Source organism: Carassius carassius, chromosome 17 (genome assembly GCF_963082965.1).
Source record: "Carassius carassius chromosome 17, fCarCar2.1, whole genome shotgun sequence".
Lineage (NCBI taxonomy): Eukaryota > Metazoa > Chordata > Actinopteri > Cypriniformes > Cyprinidae > Carassius > Carassius carassius.
The window spans coordinates 23,257,203-23,269,757 of record NC_081771.1 but is presented as its reverse complement, the minus strand read 5'-3'; the positions used below and the strand labels follow the sequence as shown (position 1 = coordinate 23,269,757).

Sequence of the window (12,555 nt, the reverse complement as noted above, 5' to 3'; positions counted from 1 at the left end):
TATCATGGTCAAATTCCTCAGATACAAAGATAAAATGACTGTTCTGGGAAAGACTAAGGACCTGAAAGGGACCAACATCTATGTGAACGAGGACTATACTGAAGCCATCAGGCGAAAGTGTAAGGAACTCATTCCACCCATGAAAGCTGCCAGAGAAAGAGGTGACATAGCCTACATCCGACATGACAAGCTTATTGTCCATCACCCTGCCCGAAAGCATAAGGATAGGAAAGGAACTAACAGCCAGGAGTTGGAGCTAAGAGCTGAAGTGAGAGACTAGTTCTCTGGTTTCCTTAACTTGAGGTCATAAAGACAGAACTGATTTTAAAGAAAAATAATAATTATGGATAGTAGGCCTATTGGTGATAAGCGTCTCCTTTCTGTTTCAAAGGGTCTCGTTATGGCTCATTTGAATGTCTGCAGCATCAGAAATAAGGTATTTGAACTTAATTATCTAACTACAGAAAACACCATTCATATCTTGGCAGTATCGGAGACTCATCTGGATGCTACTGTTCTTGACACAGAGATTTCCATTGATGGCTATAATATTTTTTATAAGGGACAGCAATAAATATGGGGGTGGCATAGCATTATATATCAGAGATAACTTTCCGGCAACACTGTGCTCTGAGTTTATCTCAGATGGTTTAGAATCGTTATGGGTTAAAGTGCATCTTCCTCACCTAAAGCCGGTGCTAATAGGTTGCTGTTATAGACCTCCTGGGACTGATGTGCAATACCTGAATGATTTATGTGTGTTAATTGACAGAGTTACAGATGTGAATTGTGATATTTTTTTACTTGGGGATATGAACATTGACTGGTTTGCGAATCAATGTCCAATGAAACAAAAGATAGTTTCATTGATCGCTGCTTGTAATCTGTCTCAGATGATCTCTCAACCAACCAGAGTCTTTACTAACAGTGCTGGACATACTTCTGCCACTTGCATAGACCATATTTATACAAATATTCCTGAATGTTGCACTAAACCAGTTTCTCGATCTGTGGGTTTTAGTGACCATAATATCATAGCAATTACCAGAAAAACTAAAACTGCAAAATGTAAGGTTAATATAGTACATAAAAGAATGCTTAAGAAATTTATTCCGGAGAGTTTTTTTGGCAGATGTTGGTGGTATTGATTGGACTGATGTGTACGCTCCTGAGGAGCCTGAGGCTGCCTTAAATATCTTTTTGGAAAGACGTATGAAGATTGTTGATAGGCATGCCCCAATGAGAAAGTGTATTGTAAAAGGGAGACCAGCCCCATGGCTGAATGAGAGTATAAAGAGCCTCATGAAGGAAAGAGAACAAGCCAAATCTATATTAGTGAAAACTGGATTGGTGGAGGACAGATTCAAGTACTGTCAACTGAGAAATCAGGTTACTAAACTGAATAGATTGATGAAAAAAGATTATTACATGCAGAGAATAAATGCTGTAAAACAAGATGGTAAAGAGCTCTGCAAAACCCTTAATGAAATAATGGGGAGGAGGACATCTGGAGGGGCTTCCTTTGTGGAGTCACAAGGCAAGTTTTTGACCAAACCATCTGATATAGCGAATTATTTTAATTTTTTCTACATAAATAGGGTCCATGCACTAAGGCAGAATATGGACAATACTGATTCTAATTACCTAAAATTTATTAAAAAAAAAGATGTGATGTTAGATAAGAGTTGTACTTTCCAGTTTAATAATGTTGATGAGCCGGAAGTAAAAAAGTTGTTGAAGTCTCTGCCTGAACACAGCTCAGTATGTACTGATATACTGGACAGTAAAGTAATTAGCCTGGCGGTTGACTATGTTTGCAGTCTGTTATGACAAATATTAAATGCATGTTTAATGAAAGGTGTTTTTCCCACTATTTGGAAAGAAGTAAAATTATTCCCTTACCTAAAGATGGCAGACTAGCACTTGCAGGTTTATCAGCGGATTTATTACACTGGCAGCTGGTCTCACTCTAAGGTCTTGGACTGAGGGGCTCCGCAAGGGAGCTGCCTGGGACCACTTTTATACGCCATCTTCACAAATGATTTACCATCTGTTTTGTTTAAATTAACTGTACAAATGTATGCTGATGATTCCACATTGTATTATGCTGCAAAAACTGTCAGTGAACTGGATTATGTTTTTTTTTTATGTTTTTATCATAGTTAAATATGGTTTCTGATTGGATAAAACAGAATAAGTTAGTGCTGAATATCTCAAAAACCAAATCAATTATTTTTGAATCGAGTCATAAATTGTCATTAATTCCAAAGATGAGTTTGAACTTGTATGGGGAACCTATAGAACAGGTAGATAAAGTAAAATTACTGGGCACAATAGTGGATAGTAAGCTGTCATGGGTAGACTACATTGATACCATAGTGAAGAAGATGGGTAGTGGTATCTCTATGGTGAGGAAATGTCTTTCTTTTGTCCCCACACACACATTGTGCAGCAGGTGGCTAAATCTTTAATTGTTTGTCATTTGGATTATTGTGCCCCTATATGGTCATCTATATCTAAAAGGTCAACTAAAGAAATTACAAACGATCCAAAACAGAGCTGCTAGGTTAGTATTACATTGTCCCATTAGAACAAATACTATTAGTATGCACTGTCAGCTCTCATGGTTAACGGTGGAGAAGTTTTTAATACAATTAAGTTTTTTACATTGTCTATTCTTCTCAACCAGTTTTTTTATATAACCAAATTGTTAGGTGTGATCAGGTACATTCTCATGTGACTAGGTCTGTGGATGATGGCCTGATGATGTTACCACGCCCAAAATCAAATGCTTTAAAGAGAACTGTTATTAATTGTGCCATCAATCATTGGAATAATTGCCCATTGAATATACGTAAAATGAATGGCAAAGACTCTTTTAGGTACCATCTGAGAATGCACTATTTAAAAATTTGAATAAGGAAAGGACATATTTATTTTATGAATGTAATACTGTAATCATTTATTCAGACTAAGTTGTAGTGCTATATTGTTGCTATATTAACATTATGTGATTTATTTTTGTTGTGGACCCCAGGAAGACTAGCTCGTTCACTTTGGTGATAGCTAATGGGGATCCATTTTACAATAAACAATAAACATGGTTAAAAAATATGTGGTTAAGTTGTATTTACAACTCTGTTCCGGAACAGTTCAACCCTAATATTCAGATGTGTGCAGTGCATTTTATGGAGGACGACGACGGATTCCTGAGAGAGTAGCCTACAATGCCAGTGTCTATTTCTATAAGGTGGGGCAATAACAACTTTGCAAGGACAGTCTGGCAGTTTTGACACACAGTCTGTAAGTCTATAAGTAAGTTTTCATATTTAAAGAATTTGCCACTGATCAGTGTAGAGCAGCGCTTGTTGTTTGTCGTTTCTCCGATCACAAATGCAGACATGGTTTTATGTTTAAGCTGAGCGATACACAACTCAATGATAAAAAGACAATATAAGGGGGCGTTTACATATCGTGCCTAAAAATGCATGGAAAACGCTAGGCGCGTTACTTTCTGATTTTTTCCAAAAGCCTTTGGGCACTTGCGCTCCTGAAGCGTCTGCTGTTGCTAAGCAACCATGTCCTGCTCTCTCCATGAAGACGCGAACATTTCAGCAATGGATAAATGGATTTGCAGCACTAAAAATTGCTTGCAGTAGCTCTGCTACTAAATTAATTTTAAAATGGCAATCCATATACAGCTATGATCAGCTGTTCCTTCATCTTGGCTGAGCTTTCAACGTTAGTACGGAAAAGGTGAGGAAGCTACATGACCTGTGGTGCGCTTGCAATGTTTTTAACTCGATGCGGTGCGGACGTGCCTGGAAAAAACGAGCGCGTCGCACCGCGTGCGCGTCGCTTCCATTATGAGCGCGCATACCACGCGTCTACATTTGAAATAACGAACTTGAGCGCTCAAAAGACGCAATATGTGAACAGCCCCTAAGTCATTATAATCATTAATAATGTCCCCACTGAACTCGTTTATAATGGGTTTTACTAGATTTGTCTCGTCGTGTGGGGGACACAGCATTACAGTATGGTAAGGGGCATAACATTTCTGTCACACGGTTGAGGTATTTGGCCAATCACTATGCACTGGATATCTGGCCAATCAGTGCGCACCTCACTTTTCAGAACGAAGAGCTTTGTAAAAATCGACACGTTTCAGAAAGGCAGGGCATAGAGGAAAATAATGTGTTTTTTGAAGTGGAGATAGCTAAACTGCGAGCTTAACTGTGTTTTCAGAAAGCCAGCGAGTTTATCCATAGTGGATAGAATGCGCATACACATGGTTGACAGGTTGACAAAGAAAAGGTCACCTTTATCAGATATTTCCATATTGCGCAAGTGGGTAGCTCTGTTTCAGGGATTATGACTCTGTATATCAGGCAACCCAGTTGTGCTCCTCTGCGGAGCACAACTATTGTAGCCTATAAATTGTACTCTATTCATTATTTTTTTTTAAAGAAATCTCCATTCCTCTCCATTTAAAATGGTGTTCTTGTATTCAAATTAAGCGCGGCCCACTGCCACACATGTGCCAAGATATCGATAGAAACAGTTGGATCGATACTAGTATCCTCAAATCTCACGTCGTATCGATGTATCGAACACAGCACTATTCAGTACATTGTGAAGACACAAGCACTGTATCAAAACCTAGTGACCATTTTAAAGGTGGCATTTTAAAGGGTATGAAACACTAAATTCCTTTGAATAAACTGAAATTCATATATGAATTCTAGTTACGTTTTCAAAATAATGTGCAATGCTGACCTCATACACCATCAGCCCAGGAGCTGCTTCTGTGTACAACTGTTGGTGCAAGCTACATTAAAGTGATTGTTACATTTTGAATATGGATATTTTTCTTACAAAAACGCATCAATTCGCTACAGGAGGCCTTTGATCACCGGGGAGCAATGTGAGACACTTTTTTTTTTAATGGATTTTATGGAAATCAGCTAATTTTCATTTTGGGTGAACTTACCCTTTAACTCTTTTGTCTCTGTCTCTGTCTTCGCTCATATTTTCAAGTTATACATTAGAGCGGATCGCGACGCAGAATCAACGGGGAAATCGCGCGGCGGCGGGACATGCTTTTACATCAATGAACGGTGGTGTACAGATGTAACTGTGTTAAAGAAGATGTGCTGTCCTGATCTAGAAACGCAGTTTATCAACTGCAAGCCGTTCTATTCGCCGCGGGAGTTTCACTCGCTCATTCTGGTCAGTGTTTACATTCCACCTCAAGCACATGTGAGCTCAGCTTTACAGAAACTCGCTGATCAGATCACAGACACAGAACAACAACACCCGGACTCTGTTTTAATCATTCTTGGGGACTTTAATAAAGCCAATCTCTCCCGTGAACTGCCAAAATACAGACAGCATGTTACCTGTCCCACCAGAGACAGTAATATACTGGATCACTGTTACACCACAATAAAGGATGCATATCACTCTGTTCCACGAGCAGCTTTGGGACGTTCTGATCACTGTCTGGTTCATCTTATACCGACCTACAAGCAGAAACTTAAATCTGCTAAACCTGTAGTAAAGACTGTGAAGAGATGGACCAGCGAAACAGAGCAGGATTTACAATCTTGTTTTGACATCACAGACTGGAGCGTTTTTGAAGCTGCTACCACCGATCTGGACGAACTCACAGAGACTGTAACATCCTATATTAGTTTCTGTGAGGATATATGCATTCCTACCAGGACTTATTTAACATTCAACAATGATAAGCCATGGTTTACAGTAAAACTCAGACACCTTCGTCAGGCCAAAGAGGATGCCTACAGAAATGGGGACAGGGTCTTGTACAATCAGGCCAGGAACACACTGAACAAAGAGATTAGAGCGGCTAAAAAGACCTATGCTAAAAAGTTGGAAGACCAGTTTACTTCCAACGACTCTACTTCAGTTTGGAGAGGACTGAGAGCCATCACAAACTACAAGACACCATCCCCTTGCACTGAGGCTAATCAACGACTTGCTAACGACCTGAATGAGTTTTATTGTAGATTTGAAACCCCCAACACCCACTCTGACCATCTCCCTACACAACCATTAACACCTCCTGCAATCCCCCTCTCCATACCTCCTGCTCTTCAAATCTGTGAAGATGATGTGCGCCAGGTCTTCAAGAAAAACAAAAGAAGAAAAGCACCAGGCCCAGATGGCGTTACACCAGCCTGTCTGAAAATCTGTGCTGACCAGCTGGCCCCCATCTTTTCACAGATCTTCAACAGATCTCTGGAGTTGTGTGAAGTGCCTTCCTGCTTCAAACGCTCCACCATAATCCCCATTCCAAAGAAACCCAAGATAACAGGACTTAACGACTACAGACCTGTGGCTCTAACGTCTGTCGTCATGAAGTCGTTTGAAAAACTGGTTCTGGCTTATCTGAAGGACATCACTGGACCCTTACTGGACCCCCTGCAGTTTGCGTACCGAGCAAACAGGTCCGTGGATGATGCAATCAACATGGCATTGCACTTCATCCTGCAACATCTGGACAAAACAGGGACTTATGTGAGGATCCTGTTTGTGGACTTTAGTTCGGCTTTCAACACCATCATCCCAACAACCCTCCAGACCAAACTGACCCAGCTCTCTGTTCCTAGCTCTATCTGTCAGTGGATCACCAGCTTTCTGACAGATAGGCAACAGTTAGTGAGACTGGGGAAATTCATGTCAAACAGCTGCTCCACCAACACTGGTGCCCCTCAGGGATGTGTTCTCTCCCCTCTGCTCTTCTCCCTGTACACCAACGACTGCACCTCTAAAGACCCCTCTGTCAAGCTCCTGAAGTTTGCAGACGACACTACAGTCATCGGCCTCATCCAGGATGGTGACGAGTCTGCTTACAGACAGGAGGTTGAGCAGCTGGCTGTCTGGTGCAGTCTTAACAACCTGGAGCTGAACACGCTCAAAACAGTGGAGATGACTGTGGACTTTAGGAGAAACCCCCCTGCACTTTCCCCACTCACCATCATGAACAGCACTGTGGCTGCAGTGGAGTCATTCAGATTCCTGGGAACCACCATCTCTCAGGACCTGAAGTGGGACAATCACATTGGCTCCATTGTGAAAAAAGCCCAACAAAGGTTGTACTTCCTTCGCCAGCTGAGGAAGTTTAACCTGCCACAGGAGCTGCTGAAACAGTTCTACTCAGCCGTCATTGAGTCAGTCCTGTGTACTTCAATTACTGTCTGGTTTGGTTCAGCTACAAAATCAGATATCAGAAGACTACAGAGAACTGTTCGGACTGCTGAAAGGATTATTGGTGCTCCCCTGCCCACCCTCCAAGAACTGTACACATCCAGAGTGAGGAAAAGGACTCAGAAAATCACTCTGGATCCCTCACATCCAAGTCACCCCATCTTTGAACTTTTGCCATCTGGCCGGCGCCTCAGAGCCGCAAATACAAGAACAGCAAGGCACAAGAATAGTTTCTTCCCCCAGGCAATCTACCTCATGAACAGTTAAATGTTTCCCACTTAAACTTATGCTTATGCAAAAATGTGCAATATCCTTATATTTATTTGTTACCCCTCCATCCTAGAACATTCCTGCATCTCACTCGATCCTATTCCATTATCATTTATAGCACAATTGTTTATACACTTATTTATTTGCCAATTTGTAATTCTCCCGTAATTTTTTTTTTTTTTTTTTTTTTTTTTTTCTCTGTGTGTTGTTGTGTGTCTGTTTACTGGAAGCTTATGTCACTAAAACAAATTCCTTGTATGCGCAAGCATACTTGGCAATAAAGCTCTTTCTGATTCTGATTCTGATTCTGATACATTGAGATTTTGATACATTGCAACATTCCATAAAAATGCAACATTCCATAAAAATAAAAAATAAAACATTTTCACAGCATTACATTCCCATATGTTGATCTCTAGGGATATTTTTAATTCTAAAGAATAACCAGCGATAAATAGGTGGGGGTGGAGGGGGCTCTCAAACACTAGACACTGACAAACTATTTGTTTTTCCCTTCTGTCAAGTTGTGAAATATCATGCATTGTAGAGGAAGCTGATGTGACTTCAGCTCTAAACAACTCAGTGGGATGGAAACTGTGCTGAAAAAACATCGGCACAGGCCTCCACTCCTTTTCCACTTTGCAAAGAGACAGGAAGTAAACAATTGTTGCTTTGTGCTCAGAGAACTGCCCAATGGCGTAGCGGAACATTCTGCATGAGCATGGGGTGTTAACCTGGTTGAATAATGGTGGAATGGTCTCTAGGGTTTAATCACTGAGATACCAGAAGTCTGGGGTAAAACTATCTGCTGAGAAAGAGACTAAATAGATTTGCTTTATATGATGTTAATGTTATCATATTAGTAAACATTTTGTGAAAGCCAAGAGGAAACTCATGAGGAAACATTTCTCTTTTTGCATTCACACTTACTTAATGGCCTCCAAATATCCTTTAGCTGCTGCTACATGTAACGGAGTAGCACCAGTCCGGGGGTGGCACAGATTAGCAGGCAGCCCCTTTGTGAGCCAGTGGCGGGCATCACGCATGATCCACTCCTCTTCTGCCCGCTTAGCTGCTTCCACATCTGATGAGAGATGGACTAATTATAAGGTCCCATACAGTTTTGCAGAGAATAATTATAAAAAATGTATCTAACTATGAATATACCGGTAAATGAATGAATGTAAATGAAAATTAAGGTATGTGAGAAGGTAAATCTTTATTATCTACTGTAAAAAAAATAATACAATGTGTTTAAAAATCTTTTGTTAACTTTGTGTTCAAACTGTTTTGAGTCCACATACTAAATAGATATTATGCCCAACAATGAAAATTCTGTCATTGATTACTTACCCTCATATTGTTTTAAATCTATATCCTGTAATAAGATATTTGAATAATGCTGGTAACCAGACAGTTTTGGTTATCATTGACTTCCGATGTATGTACAGAAAGTCATACCATTTTCAAAGGGCATCATGACAGAGTTTACATTTTTGGGTGAACTATCCCTTAATGATATTGATGCAATAACATTTAAGTCTTCATCAGGTAATTTTTTTTTTTTAGTTTCAAGTTGTTTAATAAAATCAGTATGTGGACATTTGTGCTTTTATATTTACCACATTCTGTCCTGCACCTGTACTCAAACTAACTTGGGCTGGGTGATATTTCTGAGTAAATATAGCATACTTTAATTTCTGATACCTCTAAATTTAATTGATTTACATGTAAGTGTATTTATGATGTGACATTTCAGATGTTCTGTTGACTAACCCTGTGTCAATGTGTGTTCTTGCAGCAGTGTCTCTGTGGCCTCATCCTCTGCAATATCCATTGGCACATCACCATCACAGTTCACCAAGCAGAGAGATGCACCATGCTTGAGCAGAAATCTAATAGTGACAGCACCAGAAAATAAGCACAGTATAATACAACCTGAATTCCGGAAAAGTTGGGACGTTTTTTAAATTTTAATAAAATGAAAACTAAAAGACTTTCAAATCACATGAGCCAATATTTTATTCACAATAGAACATAGATAACATAGCAAATGTTTAAACTGAGAAAGTTTACAATTTTATGCACAAAATGAGCTCATTTCAATTTTGATTTCTGCTACAGGTCTCAAAATAGTTGGGACGGGGCATGTTTACCATGGTGTAGCATCTCCTTTTCTTTTCAAAACAGTTTGAAGACGTCTGGGCATTGAGGCTATGATTTGCTGGAGTTTTGCTGTTGGAATTTGGTCCCATTCTTGCCTTATATAGATTTCCAGCTGCTGAAGAGTTCGTAGTCGTCTTTGACGTATTTTTCATTTAATGATGCGCCAAATGTTCTCTATAGGTGAAAGATCTGGACTGCAGTCAGGCCAGGTTAGCACCCGGACTCTTCTACGACGAAGCCATGCTGTTGTTATAGCTGCAGTATGTGGTTTTGCATTGTCCTGCTGAAATAAACAAGGCCTTCCCTGAAATAGACGTTGTTTGGAGGGAAGCATATGTTGCTCTAAAACCTTTATATACCTTTCAGCATTCACAGAGCCTTCCAAAACATGCAAGCTGCCCATACCGTATGCACTTATGCACCCCCATACCATCAGAGATGCTGGCTTTTGAACTGAACGCTGATAACATGCCGGAAGGTCTCCCTCCTCTTTAGCCCGGAGGACACGGCGTCCGTGATTTCCAACAAGAATGTCAAATTTAAACTCGTCTGACCATAAAACACTATTCCACTTTGAAATAGTCCATTTTAAATGAACCTTGGCCCACAGGACACGACGGCGCTTCTGGACCATTTTCACATATGGCTTCCTTTTTGCATGATAGAGCTTTAGTTGGCATCTGCTGATGGCACGGCGGATTTTGTTTACCGACAGTGGTTTCTGAAAGTATTCCTGGGCCCATTTAGTAATGTCATTGACACAATCATGCCGATGAGTGATGCAGTGTCGTCTGAGAGCCCGAAGACCACGGGCATCCAATAAAGGTCTCCGGCCTTGTCCCTTACGCACAGAGATTTCTCCAGTTTCTCTGAATCTTTTGATGATGTTATGCACTGTAGATGATGAGATTTGCAAAGCCTTTGCAATTTGACGTTGAGGAACATTGTTTTTAAAGTTTTCCACAATTCTTTTACGCAGTCTTTCACAGATTGGAGAGCCTCTGCCCATCTTTACTTCTGAGAGACTCTGCTTCTCTAAGACAAAGCTTTTATAGCTAATCATGTTACAGACCTGATATCAATTAACTTAATTAATCACTAGATGTTCTCCCAGCTGAATCTTTTCAAAACTGCTTGCTTTTTTAGCCATTTGTTGCCCCCGTGCCAACTTTTTTGAGACCTGTAGCAGGCATTAAATTTTAAATGAGCTAATTAAGTGGATAAAAGTGTAAAATTTCTCAGTTTAAACATTTGCTACGTTATCTATGTTCTATCGTGAATAAAATATTGGCTCATGTGATTTGAAATTCCTTTAGTTTTCATTTTATTAAAATTTTAAAAACGTCCCAACTTTTCCGGAATTCGGGTTGTACATGCTAACTGGGATAATATCATTCACAGCAGTGTAAGTATTTCTATCACTTGTTGAGGCAGAAATATTTGGAAAAAAAATGTAAACCCTTCAAAATCACACAATTCTGTCCACAAAAACTGTCACAACATAAGCAACTTATTAAAAAATAATTATGCTGGTACAACTCTCAGAGTCATTTCAACCCATGAAATGCTTCATTGCTGAAGTACTCTTAAATACATGTAGTAGTAAAATACAAAAAAGCAGTGCTAAGGTGCAGTAACTGCTGACATATGTTCACCATATAACTGCACACCAAAGAATATTATTTTCACTGCACAGTATTGTTCTGGCATGTCAGTAATTATATACAGAAATATGATGTCACTTAAGAAATTTGTTAAGTAAAATGTTTCAATCAAAATATGTGTATTTAATATATAGAGGACTGGGAAAAATGATGAATTTCTGTGTTTAGGATAAACTTGTTTAAAGCATGACAAATTTTAAGTGCACTTAATGCATCATCTGCAGCAACTTCCTGTGGATGGAGGTGTCTGCTCATGCTATTTGCATGCAGTTCTCCCCTGGACCCACAGAACAAACCATTCCAGAGAGAGCAGATTACTTGAGGATGATTTACACAGGCTCTATTACTGGCCGCACTCACCCCCACATCCTTCTCGTGGAGGAAAAACCACATGTAGGACACCCACTCATTGCAGTTTCTGTCTGGCAACCTGGTTGTTCCTGCCAGTAATACTGTATGTGCTTGTCTCAGAGATAAAGCCAAGTAGATATTGTAAAACTGGCTGAATAAATTGTATTGAAAGGATTTTGATTATGTAAAATTCATTTGGGGAATGAATGTGCAATTTTTTTTACAACTACAAATGTTAATATTCGGTGCAGTTTTTCATGAATCACAGAATACTGTGCAATTAAATAGTTACATGTAGCTGATTATAGCCATAGTAATAACAGACTAATACAACTAATAATGGCCTTAAGGCTGTGCTACATTGTGAATTAATCTCAGAACAGAACAATCACATTTGAAACAGCCAGGAACTTCAAAGCCAGCTAAAAAATAAACATTTTAGACATTTTCAACACATATCATTAATTTAAATATATTACTGATTAAATTCAGTTAGGGCTGAATAGGGTTGGGAATTGTTAGAAATTTTCCAGTTCCGATTCCGGTTCCAGTTCCACCTAACGGTTCTGGTTCTGATTCCGGTTCCGGTTCCATTAAAATCATTAAACAATTATTAAGAAATAGTGGTAAGGAAAAATGCACAATACTCAACTACTCAATGCTCAATACTGTTTATTACTTACTGTCAACTTAATTTAAAGGTTGGCAATGTCAAAATGCAACATATATTACAGTGTACAGATGTTTTTTACTATTTTACCTTCACTGAATGTAGCATTGCTGGAAGGTAGTAAGTAAAGCTGAGTAATGCTAGTCCATCAATCAGCATGTGTTTCAAAGTTGATGTTTTTTACACTATCAATAACGTTTT

General features: G+C 39.4%; 1 protein-coding gene across 2 annotated transcripts in view; it reads right to left on the bottom strand.

The window, feature by feature from the left end:
* The window catches only part of ppp1r12c (protein phosphatase 1, regulatory subunit 12C), a 54,000-nt gene that overhangs the window by 20,772 nt on the left and 20,673 nt on the right, over positions 1-12,555 (bottom strand). For both annotated transcript variants that reach the window (XM_059571304.1, XM_059571305.1), the window contains exons 5-6: positions 9,280-9,398; positions 8,434-8,587 (exon numbers count right to left, since the gene is read on the bottom strand). In XM_059571304.1, coding sequence (XP_059427287.1) covers positions 8,434-8,587; positions 9,280-9,398 — 273 coding nt within the window. The remainder of the gene's footprint in view (positions 1-8,433; positions 8,588-9,279; positions 9,399-12,555) is intronic.